Source organism: Lepidothrix coronata, unplaced genomic scaffold, assembly GCF_001604755.1.
Source record: "Lepidothrix coronata isolate B3197 unplaced genomic scaffold, Lepidothrix_coronata-1.0 Scaffold236, whole genome shotgun sequence".
NCBI lineage: Eukaryota > Metazoa > Chordata > Aves > Passeriformes > Pipridae > Lepidothrix > Lepidothrix coronata.
This window is the reverse complement of record NW_016690416.1, coordinates 199,344-213,332: the sequence shown is the minus strand read 5'-3', so window position 1 is coordinate 213,332 and position 13,989 is coordinate 199,344. Positions and strand designations below refer to the sequence as shown.

General features: G+C 44.0%; 1 protein-coding gene across 2 annotated transcripts; it reads right to left on the bottom strand.

Moving 5' to 3' along the window:
- Positions 1–3,953: 3,953 nt before the first annotated feature.
- Positions 3,954–13,332, bottom strand: SKP1 (S-phase kinase-associated protein 1). 2 transcript variants are annotated; one of them, XM_017834617.1, is made up of 7 exons: positions 13,216–13,298; positions 11,154–11,201; positions 10,660–10,756; positions 8,203–8,276; positions 6,831–6,974; positions 6,016–6,156; positions 3,954–5,238 (listed from the first exon to the last, which is right to left on the bottom strand). In XM_017834617.1, the coding sequence occupies exons 3-7, from the start codon at positions 10,754–10,756 to the stop codon at positions 5,203–5,205; spliced, it is 492 nt and encodes a 163-aa protein (XP_017690106.1). In that variant the 5' UTR covers positions 11,154–11,201; positions 13,216–13,298; the 3' UTR covers positions 3,954–5,202. The 2 variants fall into 2 exon arrangements, with proteins under 2 accessions (XP_017690106.1, XP_017690105.1); XM_017834616.1 differs by lacking the exon at positions 11,154–11,201 and having other exon boundaries at positions 13,216–13,332.
- Positions 13,333–13,989: the final 657 nt, after the last annotated feature.

Below are 13,989 nucleotides of genomic sequence, written 5' to 3'. Positions count from 1 at the left end.
GTGAGATCAAAACCCTCGGTGAGATCAGAACCCTGTTTTTCATGATTCAGTGTGTGACTTTTTAAAAAACCTTATTCTAGCTTTTTCTGAAAGATTCTCCCTCCACCCCCATGACGACGCCAAATGTTGATGTGTTCTCTCCAGCTTGAAAACGTTTGCCGGTTTCTGGTGTTGTATTTATATTTTGAGTTTGATAAACAAAAAACACTGTGGACGGATTATGATCTCCCCGAACTGGTGTAAATCCCAAATAATTCCAAGTTCTGGATTTACTTCAGGTTTACAGACTTCTCACAGAGGTCACAATCTAGTCCAGTGCAATTTTTTTTCCTGCTTGAAAGAAATATATTCCAGACTGCTGAAGAGAAAAATGACACCACACAAAGGAAGAGGGGGGTCTATTTTTTTCCTATTTGATAGATAGGTTCTGGAGTACTGAATACAAATTATGTAGTAATATTATTGTAGAACTGCGAGAAGTTTAAGATGACCTTTATAATGTACAAAATATTTTTATATTTTTTTTCTTAACGCAAAAACACAAACCCTAATTTTTTACATTGGACTAAACATAACTTTTTAAACAAGTTTACGCCTCAAAGATTTAAAATTTAAAAAAAAAAAAAAGCCAAACCTGATTAGTCTGTAGAGCAGCTTTGGGTTTATTCCCTTTATTTAGGTAGTTTTGCTTACAGCAGTGTAGATTTTTTTTTTCTGGTTTTAGTTTAGAAGATCTAAACCTATTGCTTTATTCCTCTCCTGTGTAAATGTAACTTCAGAAGCACTGACTGAAAGCTACGTGCACAAACCTGATGAGTTTGCAAAGAGTTATTTTAAAGTTTGAACCATTTTAACCCTCAGAGAAGTAGCATTACCTGACCCAATGCCACCTGTACTGACTGCACTCACAGGGTTAATTACATAGCACTAGATCAATATGCAATCTGCTCATTTTAAATTATTTTAGTAAGCTTAGCCAACAGCATGTTCCAGTGCTGAACAGAGGAACTCAGCAGACTTTTGCCAGATCTGACATGGTCTCTCCAATCTGATTTAAAAAGAAACAAGACAAAGAAAATGTTTTTTTAAAAAATGGCCATGTCTCAGCTCAGCATCTGTTGCTGTGAGCCCCTCTGCTGTAAAGTGCTGTACAAGGGAACACCACAGATGACAGACCAGCCCCACACCAGGTGTAAAGCTGGTGTAACTCAACACCCCACTGGTACTCGGTGGTGGGATGGAAGATGGAACTTAGCAGCAAAGCAAAGGCCGGTGTAAAGGAAAAAGCAGATGGGTGTGAGTAAGAGCAGAGGGAGCTGAGGGGAAGGCCCTGATCAGTATTAACCTGGCCGAGGAGGAGGCAGCGCGAGCACCCAGAGCAGCCCTCACTCATTTCACACTCTGGGACTTTCTCCCATTATTTCAAGGCTCCTCTGGCCCCTCCTCGGTGTTGTGGTCCCTGCCCCGACCAGCCAGAGGCCCGTCTGCATTACAGCCTCCTCTCATCGCTACTCCACCCCATTGCTGCCAAATCTCCTTAGTGGAAGTACCACTCCCCTCTCCAGGAGCCCTTCCTCATGCCCGGGTGGCACAGAAGCATTTCCAGAGCTGGAGCACTTACACCCATCTCCACCACAGCCTCATCCTGCCCGTGCTCTGCTCTGTACATACAGGTTATAGCCAGGATAAACTCAGAACACCCCCTTGTGATATGCTGTAATCAGTTCATACTGGGGTAACAGAAAATTGACTTATCTTTATCCCAAAACACAGAAGAGATATCTTCTAAGCTGCCCCTTTCCAAGACAAAACAGCACAACTGACTTCTGTTCCATGCCCCACAGCCGATAACTGATGCCAAAACAAAGTTACTCTTATTAATACCAAAAAAAGTGTCTTTAGAACTGCTATATGAAGTGTTGCTATTTTGTGTTAATATTCTTTTTTAATAGAAGGAAAACTTTGCCCTTACATTTTTATCTCAACAAGAATTTTTTAGTTATTTTACAGCAATTTTAACTCTTCCTGAAATACACATTTGAATTCCTGAAATCAGATTGAATGTAGAAGTCATGGAAGTACCACTTCATTAAACCAAGTAAAATCACTGTATGTATGTAGCAGGGATAAATGTTTTGCAGCTGTACTTTCATTTGTCCAATGACTATCCATCATTTGTTGTAATTTTTTTACTTCACTGAGTTTGTATTTTTTGGCTTTTATGTTCAAAATATGTTTATAGCTTTATAAATAAAGTAATTGCCAGACTGGCTGTTCAAAAGAGGCCACTGGAAATTATAATCCTCTCAAACTCTCAAATAACTATTTTTTAGCATTCAAGAGGATTCCTGCTTGCCTTTTTTTTTTCCCTTCAGCATTTGCATGTATGAATAGTTTTTAGAATAACTGCCAGTAGTCTTCAATGGGTAAGGCTGCAACAGTAAAGCAAGAGTAAAAAGAAATACACCTTCTTCTACAATCCCTATTGATACCCAGCCTTCCCCCACAATTAATCCCTTCAGCCAAGAGAAGCCTGATCCCTGATCATGCTATGACTTTAAAAAAAAAAAAAAAAAGTTAAGGAAGCACCATGCAAGTTAAACAGCAACAGAAAGTTTAACAGTGGGAAATCAGTGTCTTCCCCTCTCTAGAATGTCAGAGTTCCCAGGCAGTGTCTGTTGGAGCAGCAGGCAGGGAACAGGCTCAGCTGGAACAGGAAACACAAGGCAGCCCAAGCTGTCTCAGCACCTCCCCAGTGTCCTTCCCTACAGCACAGCATAATGTCACTGGAGTGGGTGAGACAACTGAGAGATTTAAAAAAAACCAAAGTTCTCCTGCTGCCATCCCGGCCAGGCAGCTACAGAATGTGAATCTGGCTGAAGCCTGAGTCACTACTACAGGGGAATTTCAATTAGAGAAAATAACCAGGATGGAATCCTAACTACCTACTAAGAGTATTAAAAATCTGTCAAAGCTGCAGAATGCCTTGAGCACAGAGCAGCCCTATCCTGCACCTCCACAGCTGCCTCAGGGTCAACAGCCACATGTCACAGCCTGGAGCTTCAGCAGAGGCTCCTGGGCTGCAGCGTTTGGCCACCACGGCTTGGGCTTTAGGCCAGCTGCTCTAAGAACTGCCAGCTTTTATCCAGGTGTGGTCATGGCATGGCAAACAAAGTACAAGCAATGCAATGAGGAAGAAAACTGTCTCTTCCTTATCCTACAGCACCCTGAGGCCTCGTGCGAGGCGGCGGCTGCTGACACACACGGACACTGTCTCATGACAAGCACCTGAAGGAATTCACACAGGTTCCTACCAAACACAATTACAGCACAGGCTTCTGCATGAGCCACACAGCACTCTGAGGGTGAACTGCAATACTCTGGAGCAGTACACACACGGATTTATTTCTTGTACGAATCCAGAATAAACTGAATATTCAACTGCAGCCACAGAAACGTCACGTGAAGGTTTTTCTCTGGCAGCACTTTTAAACTGAGGTGTATTGTTTGCAATACAGGCTGCTGGAAAGGCTTCAGCATGTCCAGGAGCAGCAGTGAAGTATTTTCTGCCCACTGATAATATCTAAGACACCCACACAATACACAGCAGCACAAAGGCAGGCCCAGCACCTCAGGAGTAAGCAGATGTGAGCAGCAGCTGCATCCAAAGCTTGGGTTTGAATGCTGCTTTAGAGAAAGTTATTAATGCTTTCAGAATGGTTACATCAAGGACTACCTAAAAGTTAGTAAGCATCAAAAAACATATCCATCTGGATATTTAACCATCACTCAAAATCATTTGAAGTTGCCCACTGTCCTGCATTAGTCATTTAACAGAATCTTTACATCTGCTTTATTCCAATCACCCACTGCCTCAGTGCTGTTATTTGTGCACTCAGAAAGAAGTGGCAGCAAGATTGTCTAGTTCCAAATAACTAGAACCATTTGCAAACGAAAGTTTAAAAGCCCTTTATTAATTCAGAAGTGAAACACCGATATTTAAAGTGAGATAAGTATGTTTATTAAGGTTCATTCTACTCTAAGGTTTATACAGAGAATGGAATGCAATACAAGCTAAGAGCACACCTCAAAGATCTACCACACAACCATCCCCTACTCCCTATAAGGGAACTGTAAAAAAAAAAAATAAAATAAAAATCAGAAAACCAGTTACTGTTTAACTAGTTGCAAGTGGCTTTGTCCAAAGAAGTTAAGCTTGATATTGCATTAGCTTTGTATGCAATAATTAAGTCTCTACAAGCTGAAGTATCACATACAGAGGCATAAGATTTCCTGTGGACACATGAAACCATGTTTTCAAGAGCTACATCACAAGGGTTCTTTAAAACTGCCTAAAAACCAGCCACTAATGGCATGCACAGGTCAATAATATTAACTTTGGTAATGTCAGTCATTTTTGGTCAAATCTGGGTTCCACTTTTAACAGTAACATGTATAAAAACACACCCATCCTGTGCATAAAGCAACACTCTTTATTTGCTACCAGCTAGAGGCAGGTCTTCAAGACATGGCTGAAGTATTCAAATTTAGCTGTCAGGAGCTTGCTTAGTTCTAGATCACATTTTCACTAGTCTATAAGGCAAGACTAACAGGACAAGCAAGTGGTCAAATATTTAATTTTTTTTGTTTGTTTGTTTAAATGCAGGACAAGAACCATCTTGAAAATTATATAGCTTTAAGTAACACTAATTTTTTCCACCATGTTTTTGGAAGAAATCCAGTAACTTTTTTTTACATTACCTAGTTCCCCAAGACACACTCTAGTTTGTTTTTCTTTCTGAAACTATCAATACCCTGTAAATACAAGTGTTTTGCTCTTCTTGAGGAAGAAGTCATAGATGTTTTTATTTACAACAGAGTCAATCCTCAGCACTGTAACTGGACTTGAATAGTTTAAAAGTGTAATGAAAATGATAACCTTAAGTGCTACTTCCCATACAGAATCCACACTTAATTCAATTTTATTCTTTGCAAAGTAAAAAGACATCCAATTACGCTAGTAAAAACTCAGAAGATTTAGATTTGTACTCAAAAAACCACTACACATGCAAAGGGAACAATATCCTGCTAACACAACTTCATTTGCTGCTGCATTTGTCTAATATTAACAATTATGAACAGGGCAGTGCAACTAGTATTTGGAACAATCCTTACAGTGTTCGAGTATCAGGCACAAATACTTCACTTCTCTTCACACCACTGGTTCTCTTTACGTACCTGAAAGAACAGTTTAAATGTTAATATGTTGCAGTGAACTCCTAAGAGTTGGCTGTCAATTCCCATAAACGTTCAGGATTATTTCCTGCAGGGAGGCATCAGCTTGGAGCAGCTTTAACTCTTCATGCAGGGTTTGCAATTAGAAAGTCAGTCTTCCAAACTGACCTTTTTATCAATGTAAGCCAAGAAACTTATTTCTCATGCCTAGATTTGAGCAAAACTGGGAAATTTTCCACCAAGTAAAGCAAGTGGATTAGTTTAACTCTGAAGTTGCTCGTTTCATGACATAGCACTGAAGACAAATCCAAGTGTCCAGTCACTGCCTGTGTATTTAACCAAGGCATCTTATTCTGCTCTTTCTCAGCTCTGCCATTTTGCAGTTGGTTTGCTGTTCTAGTTTTAAGATCAATGAGTTCATTAAAGATGAGAACCCAAACATCTTACCCTTCCAGCCACACAGAGCAGTGCATCTCCAGCACTCCAGCTACAGCTCCCAAACAGCCAACTAGGGCTGCCACAAACAATCCTACACACTTTCTTACCAGGTACATGTTGGAGCTAGAAAAATCAACATGCTATTTTAACCTTTTCAGGCAATGGGCTGCAAGTGCAGTAGACACCAAAAAGTTTTCTACCAGTAGCAACCCAGTTATGAGAATTTTATGCATTAGTTTACATTTATTAACAAGTCAATTGTATGACATTAAATTCTGAAGCACCACACACTAATCCAGCACAAAAAGCCAGCTCAATTGTAATTAAACCCAGATCAAGTACCTGTGCTTCTTCCTCTTCAGTGAAGTCATTCTTAATATTGAATGTCTTGCGAATTTCTTCTGGAGTTTTCCCCTTGATCATGTTTGCAACTGTCTTGCATGTGACATCAAGCAAACCTTTGATGTCCAAGTAATTTGCAGCCTGCAGAAGAGTTGCCAAATGTAAGGCCTCCATATCAATATTCTGCCTCTGCAGATGTACTACCAAAGTCATGCTTACACTGCAATTGTAGAACACTGTAACTGCAAAGAGATCATCTCCACTTGGAAAAGCTTCTAGCTACAACCTTCAAGTGACACTACCTACAACTTGTTTGCCAAACAAAAGGGAAAGTCATTTGTACCATGAAAAATACACACTCCTGCCGCTCCTTTTGCAAAGGGTTTTCAGGAGTCTGCAAACATCCAAGATCTTCAGGGCTGCAGTCTGTTAACTAGCCAAGGCAGGTAATGTGGGCTCACAGGACCATACAAGGTACAAATTTGTAAGTCCAAGCTGTATTTTAATTTGTGTGCAGATCTCCAGAACTCCATTACTACAAATAAACCCTCAGCTCAGACTCAAGAGTCACAAGAATAAAAGACAGCAATATTCGGAAAACTGATTGATAAATGAGTACAATTAATGCCAGCATTACACTGACAAGCATTCCAACATCCTCAGCAATTCCAGCCAGTAGTTACCAGAACCACTTCCCCTCCCCACACCCCCCTCCCAATGCAGAAGTTACTCAGGAAGCACAAAGGCTGTTTCTCAAGTGCACTAACAGAGATCACTCCACAGGCACAGCCTTTGCACTTTCTGAACATACTCACCAGGATAAGTTCAAAGAGGGTTCCTTGGTCTACTTTCAGAAACTCTTGATCCCACACAGGGATGTCATCTGTTCTTTTTTCTTTGTTCTCATCATCCTCAGGAGGAGGTGGATCATCCTTGTGATGGGTGCACCACTGAATCACCTAATTTTTGACATTAAAGTTTTTATATTAGAGTTTTATCCAAGTGATTCTCCCATTAGGCCCCAACTATAAAACTTAACTTCATTTAGGAAGAAATGGACTTTTTTTCGAGATTAATGTTAGAATCCTGCATGAACATGCTCAAATCAACAATATTTTAATTTTAGAAGAACTGATCCCCAATCCCAGAGTACAACAGCCTTCAGGAATCTCAATGAGTCAGTAGCACATTAATTACTTAATCTTAAAAGCCAGCTGCTGGTGCTGTAAAGTTATTACACCCTGTTATAACACACACAGGACCGTACCAAGAAAACTAAACCTCATTTTGCAGTGTTCAATCTGTTTGCAGAAACATAATTTTTATTAAGCAGGATACTCCACAGGGGAAGAGTGCAGGGTGGTAACAGCTACCAGCAGGTCGTGCTCACCCCAGGACAAAGTTCACCTGGCATGTTTGCCTTTAAAAAACAACCAAACAATACAAGCTTGGGAACATGCAATCTCATCACCAGACAGTTAAAAGGAGAATGGATCTACAGTAAGCAAAATCCTGCTCCATTTCACCAATCCAAGAGACTCCACATGAGTGAAGTTATTTGTGTCTGTTTGCTAGGAAAGAATTCCCAACCCTGTATTTACCCCAAAACAGGCACAACAGACCTGTGCTTATTTTGGCACTGCACTTCCTATTTCAAAGCAAAAAGCATCTCAGACAAACACACACTACCCCACTCTTCTCACGTGACTCAGTTCCATGGCCTGCCAGTGAATTTAATGCCACCAAGTGCACACAGTGTCCCTTGAGCTCTGTCACTGCCACCCAGGCACAGCTACTGCCACTGCCTGTCCTGAATCCTTTCTCTGAACACTTGCATCTCATGAACAGCCACCTCAGTGCACAGAATCCAGTTAAAATCAGTGCTTTAACACCATGAAATGCCCGTGTGCACACATGCCCAGCACCACCCCAGCACCTCAGGAAGCCTGTCTGGCCTCCAGCTGCTGTTCCAGGTCACCCCTGTGTGTCCCCTCTGCCATTAGCTCCTGCCAGCCTCACCCCACTTCCCAGATAACCCAGATCCCATGTTCATGCACAGGGACTTGGTTAACCTTGTAGCCAGCACATGAAAAGCATTTTTTATCCAACAGTTCACAATACCCAACTCCCAAGATGAAGTTCACATTCCATTACTGCCATACAGCACAACCACTTCCAGCATCTTACCTTTTTTAAGATAGCTGCATTAACATTTGGAAGAGGGACTGGGTCATCATCACCTTCATCATCCATTCCCAAATCTAAAAATGGAAAGATGACTAAGCAATTGGCAGACAAGACCGTTTACTGAACTGGGATGCTTCACCAGTTATCCACTGTTTTAACAACACTGAGGCTGAATGATTGGTAGCAAAGGATCTCCAAATGGTGAAATCAGGAGCTTTTATAAAGCTTTGTGGAGCTATGGTTGCATTATACATCCCAGGTTATACCAAGATTAGGCCAAGTGGCTAACAAAGCTGCCTCATCACACAGAGCATCAACAAACCATCACCTATAAGCAGTCAGGTACTTGTTAGAGCAGAACTTGCTAGTTCAGTATTCTGGGAATAGGGAACATTCAACAATCTGATAAATATTTACATATTTTTACCACTTACAGGGGTCAATCCACAAATTCAAACTGATCCAGTGATTGTTAAATAAGAATTCAGATCTACTGTGGTAAGTAGAGACAGTGCCTTGTGCTCTGTGTGAGCAGTAAATACTGGAGCCACAGAGATGCCATTCTCTGGCTCTGAAGCCTTGCACTGATCCTTCCCAGACGAAAAAGTTCACATGATAACACAGCAGCACAAGCCCTTTCATCAAAAAAGCATTTATACAGCACACTTCTGACACTCCTTGTTTTAAAAGCTTGTCAGCATGCTCCAGACAGTTTTGGATAAAGTTTGTCACTCTGATTCCTTAATTATATCAAGAGGGTAAAGTAAAAATTGAGAGAAAAGCATAATTAAAGTTTGGATTTGATACACAGAACAAATAGCACATTATCCATCTTTGGTTAGAGAATATGCTTTTTTATTATCCAAATGCCAACAGTTGGATGACACCCTGGCTGTCAAAGACATCTTGTAATTAGTTATGTAATGAACTATACAAAACTTCACTCATTACATGCACAGATGAGCCAATTCTACATCACCAAGGAACTCCATTTTTAAGACCATACAACCATTGTCACTGATCAAATTTGAACACTTATGACATCATATTTGAACATTATAAAAAAAAAAATGTATTTTTTCTGTATTTAGACAAGTCAGTTCTTGTTACCAGTGGGACATTAACACTACTTTTTGTCTGAAATAACCAGCTTCCTCAATTCAGAACTAAAACCCTGCCACTAAAAGGTACTGCTTGTGCCCCCAGCTAATGGAGACTTCAAAAGCAGACTTTGAGCATGGTGGGGGATTCAGTGTAAGAAGTGACCAGTCCAAAATTGTTGGTACATGGAAATAATTCAAGCAATATCTCAGGTTCAGTCAACTCTGCTCGACTTGTCACCATCACCTCCAAACCAGCACTGTCACCCATTATCAGAAAATTGGTACTTTATTGGTGGCCCCCCGATACCCAACATAACCCAACCTTTCAGCTCTTCCCCTCTCAGCTGCAGCACCCAAAACACAACCTGAAAATGCATTTCACCTGTACTGGGAGACTGGTTCTCCCCCAGTTTAGCAGAGGCAAGTTTATGGTGCCCAGCTCACACACTCCCCGTGTTTATCTCCCCCTCCATCCCCACCTGAGTGTCACTGGACACCAGCAGTGACACAGCTCCTGCAGGAGAAAACTGAGAGGAATTGTGCTCCCTAATGCATTCCATTTCCTGCTCCTGCTGCCAGTCATGTTCCACAGCATCTTATTAACAGAAAAAGACTTCAATGCCTGATGTATCTCAACCCTATTTTTACTGTTCTTTTAAGGTGTCACAACCAAAGATTTATAACCAAGAGCATCATTTGAACTACATCTACAGAAATATTTTTTTTCTAAGTTAATTCAAGAATACATCAAAAAACTTGAAAAAAACCCCAGTAAACAATGAGGATTTGCACTGGAGGGATTAGACACAGTTTGCTCTGTATCTCAGCCATCTGGCACATTTCCCCTCCCCCGCCACGAGTTCTTTTGTTTCAAATTTATGTCAGCAGGAGATCAGAACTAAGTATTTATCCCAAATAATTTAACTGCTTCTATCGGCTCACAATATAGGTTTCACTTCAGCTCTTTATTGCATTATTTATGATCTCCCACTCCCTTTAAGTGATATTTACATTCTAAGATTGGTTTGGGTGATTAAATAAAACGAAGTTGTTAACATTATTAATGTTCTGTTTGCTCAGCTTTCGCAAAACCGTAGGCAGGGCAGTGGGGTGCTTATATTTTACTGGCATCCCTGTAAGTACTCTTAACAAGAGCTTTTTGCAAGAGCACATCCACCCAGAACAGCTTCAGCTACAGCAGCGACTGTTCCAGCTGTTCTGGCAGGACACACCAAGCTGCTCCAGAGGGCTGGGAATGCTTTTCCAGCACAGTGCCAGTTTGTCTCCTCTGGTCACAATTCCTGCTCAAGAGGCCTCCTTGAACACACTGTGACCCCCAGGGTCTCACACTTACCTTCCAGCATAGTCTTTATGGTCACAGACTGTTTTGCAATCTCAACATCAACTTCGAAGATCTCTCCATCTGAACTCTGCAGTTTAATTGAAGGCATCTACAAGAGAATTTGACAGTTATTTCCACCCAACATTCAGCAGATGTTACAAGTTTAGCTGACCCAAAGAGGTACATCACCTTTACTGTTTATATTGTTCCTTCTCAACAGCAGAGCCTGGTGCCACTTAGAGCACACTCGGATTATTCACTGCTTGAATCAACAGCCCTAAACTCATTAATCCTCACGATTAAGAAACACGGATTGATCAAAGCCTAACACTAGTTTAAGAGCTTTTTTCTTAATGTGAAAACATAAAATACATAGAATTCATCAGTCAATAGTGCTTGTATTTTTATTTTTTTTACAGTGCAACACTGGAGCTATTTTCTCTTGAATTAATTTTCAACACTTCCCAAACACTACTTATCTCCAAATCCAAACAACTGCTACTCACTTTGCTCAAATGATGTCAGATCTCAAAAGCAGTTTCAAATGATAGCCTCTGGAACAGAATGACAACATTGAGGTTGGAAGGAATTACTCTAGACAACCTAGTCCAGCCTCCTCTACTCCAAACAGAGTTAAACAAACTAGGTTACTCAGGATCAAAGGCTTTCCCTTCAGAACAGTGTTTGGTTTTCTCAAGAGATTAAAAAGCAATACACCCCTAGGAGGAAGGTTTCAGCACTCACTGCTGCTCTTGCAAAGCAGGAAGTTAGATCAGCACTTTGTTAGTACCTGACATGACCATGCACTTTAACAAAGTTTCTCAAACAAACTGCGATCATACCTACAATAAAAAGCAGCAGGCTTTGAAGATGTCATCAGCAGAAATACAAATCTTACAAGAAAACATCTTTCTGGATGTTTAACAACTCAAACCCAGAAGCAAAGCACATGACACAGCAGCCAGGAGTCATGCCAGCACATGCAGAGTGTGGGGGTATCACTGCACTGGAACCAACTGAAGGACATGATAAACACGACTGTCTGCCCATATAAATTTCATAAACTGATTCTCAGCCAGCTAGTAGGATGTGTCATAAGCTCCTTCGTTAGCAGCAAACTATTGCAACAGTGTCATTTTTTCCCTGGAGTTACCTGCTTCAAGATCACTGAAGCATGTGTTTGTACAGCCTGCAAGGCACTCAACAGCTCTAGGAACAAAGAATTTCAAATCAATCTCAATTTTCCAATGGCCTTCCCCTACCAAACTTAGGAGCCTTACACACCAGTTCCTGGCAGCAGTACTTGAGCCACCAACAGTGAATTAGCTGGGCCACTTGCAGCAAACTTGCATTACCCCTTTTTGAAAGCTCATCAGTGTTGCTGAGCCTGACAGAGCTGCTGCAAAGCCAGGCCAAGGGAGGCTCAGCCAACACACGTTATTAAGCAGCTCACACCAGCCTGGAGCCCTCATTGCTTTAATTTCCATTTGGCAGCGAGCAGCCAGTTAATGTTTACACAGCAATGAAACCCTATATGACAGTGCTACTTCTAATTAAGATGGGTGTTCTGGAGGGGCACAGTCATGATTGTTCCAAAGGTACAAACATATAAATACACACACGTGCATAGAAATAAAACCTGGATTATAAATAAAATAAAATCTTGGGTTAGCAGTCTGAGTGATGCTCTGGGAAAAAGTGCTGTAGGCATACATTTCAAATTTGATGTATCTGTTCTTGCAGTGGCTGCCTGGGAGCTCTCCAGAACAAACCCAGCCTCCTGAGCCCAGCTTACATAATCCTGCTCAGCAGAGCCGGCCAGGGGGGGATGCTGCCCGAGGATTTCCAGCGAGACCCTCGTGTCACCCAAACCCGCTTCTAAACAAGCCCTTCAGCTACTGCTGAGGGTCTGAAACAGTGAGAATGAAGTTAATCTACTGCCTTGTCACTGATAACAAATCGGGGTTTCACCCACATTTCGTTATTTTACACTACAGAGCTCAGTTGCCTGGAAAATATATTTAAAAGAGTCATTTTCAGCAGCTGCAGCAGAGCTCTGGCAGGTGCCGGTCCCTGGGCAGCAGCACCGCTGGGTGACTAAGCAGGAGAGTCCTAAAAGCTTTATTCGACAGCAGCAGAACAGGCTGGGGGGGCGGTCAGAGCCCGAGCTGAACCACGGCGAACACTCACACGGATAATCCTGGAACGCCGCGCTCAGCCCCATCCCGGGTGGATCCCGGCGCGGTAACCAGGTGACCAACTCACCCCCAAGGCGCGGCCGCCCCGGACACACCGGAGGGTCCCGGGGGCTCCTCCGGCCGCCCCCGCGGGCAGCGCTCCCCACACTGACCCCCGGGGGCTCCAACACAGGACCCCTGAGAGCTTCATCCCCTCCGAGCGCGGGCGGGCTCAGCCGCTCAGCCCCGCAGGGCCCAGGAGCGCCCAACGCTCCGCCGCGGCCCCCGCAACGACCCCACGGGCTCTGCCCGCGCCAGACCGCTCCCACCGCCCCCTCACAGTGTCCCCCTCGCTCCCGTGGGCACACCTCAGGCCCCTCTCGGGCCTCACCTTGAGGAGGCGGCGGCGGTAGCTCCGTTCGCACCGTGAGGAGGCGGTGGCGGCGGCGCTCAGGCCCGACTGCGGCGGTGCTTTTATAGCGGGCGGGGGAAGGGCAAGGACCCGCCGCCTCGCAACCGACGGGCTGCCCGCCGCGGACGCCTGAGCGGAACGCCCCGCCACCGCGCTCCGAACGGCGCCGAAGGCGGCAGAACCGTGAAAACGCGGGCCCGCGCTGCCTCCCGCGGGGTGCAGAGCGGGGAGAAAGGCCGGGGGGAGGGCGGGGAGCGGAGCGAAGGGTGCTGAGTTTGTCAGGCAGTGTGCGGCGGGCAGGGGGCCTCCATGAGCGCTCAGGCGCCGCCGCGGGGGTCCCGGGACGGGCCGTGAGAGGGATCGGGGCCCGGACGGGACCCCCGCGGGCCCCGATCCATCTCACGGCCCGTCCCGGGACCCCCGCGGCAGCGCGTGCAGGGAAACCCCGTCGTGAGGGTGCAGGAAACATTTATCAGTGTCTGCAGAGAGAGGGCAGAGGATAGACCAGGTTCTGCTCGGGGTGGGGGGCCTGGCGATGGCACAAGAGGAACGGGCAGGAACTGATGCCCAGGAAGTCCCACCTGGACACGAGAAGAACTTCTTTGCTGTGCAGTGAACCCAGCACTGAACAGGCTGCCCTGGGAGGGTGTGGAGTCTTCTCAGTGGGGATATTCCAGAACCTTCTGGACACAATGCCATGTGCTCTGGCATGGCCCTGCTGGAGCAGGGAGGTGGGACCAGATGGCCCTCTTT

Excerpts from the sequence above, each read along its gene's own strand:
- SKP1 (XM_017834616.1), bottom strand. The coding sequence starts at position 10,756 with ATGCCTTCAATTAAACTGCAGAGTTCAGATGGAGAGATCTTCGAAGTT. Across the intron at positions 8,277-10,659 it reads CATAAAGACTATGCTGGAAG|ATTTGGGAATGGATGATGAA; the intron begins GTAAGTGTGAGA and ends TTCCATTTTTAG. Across the intron at positions 6,157-6,830 it reads CCCTCTTTGAACTTATCCTG|GCTGCAAATTACTTGGACAT; the intron begins GTGAGTATGTTC and ends ACTCTTCTGCAG.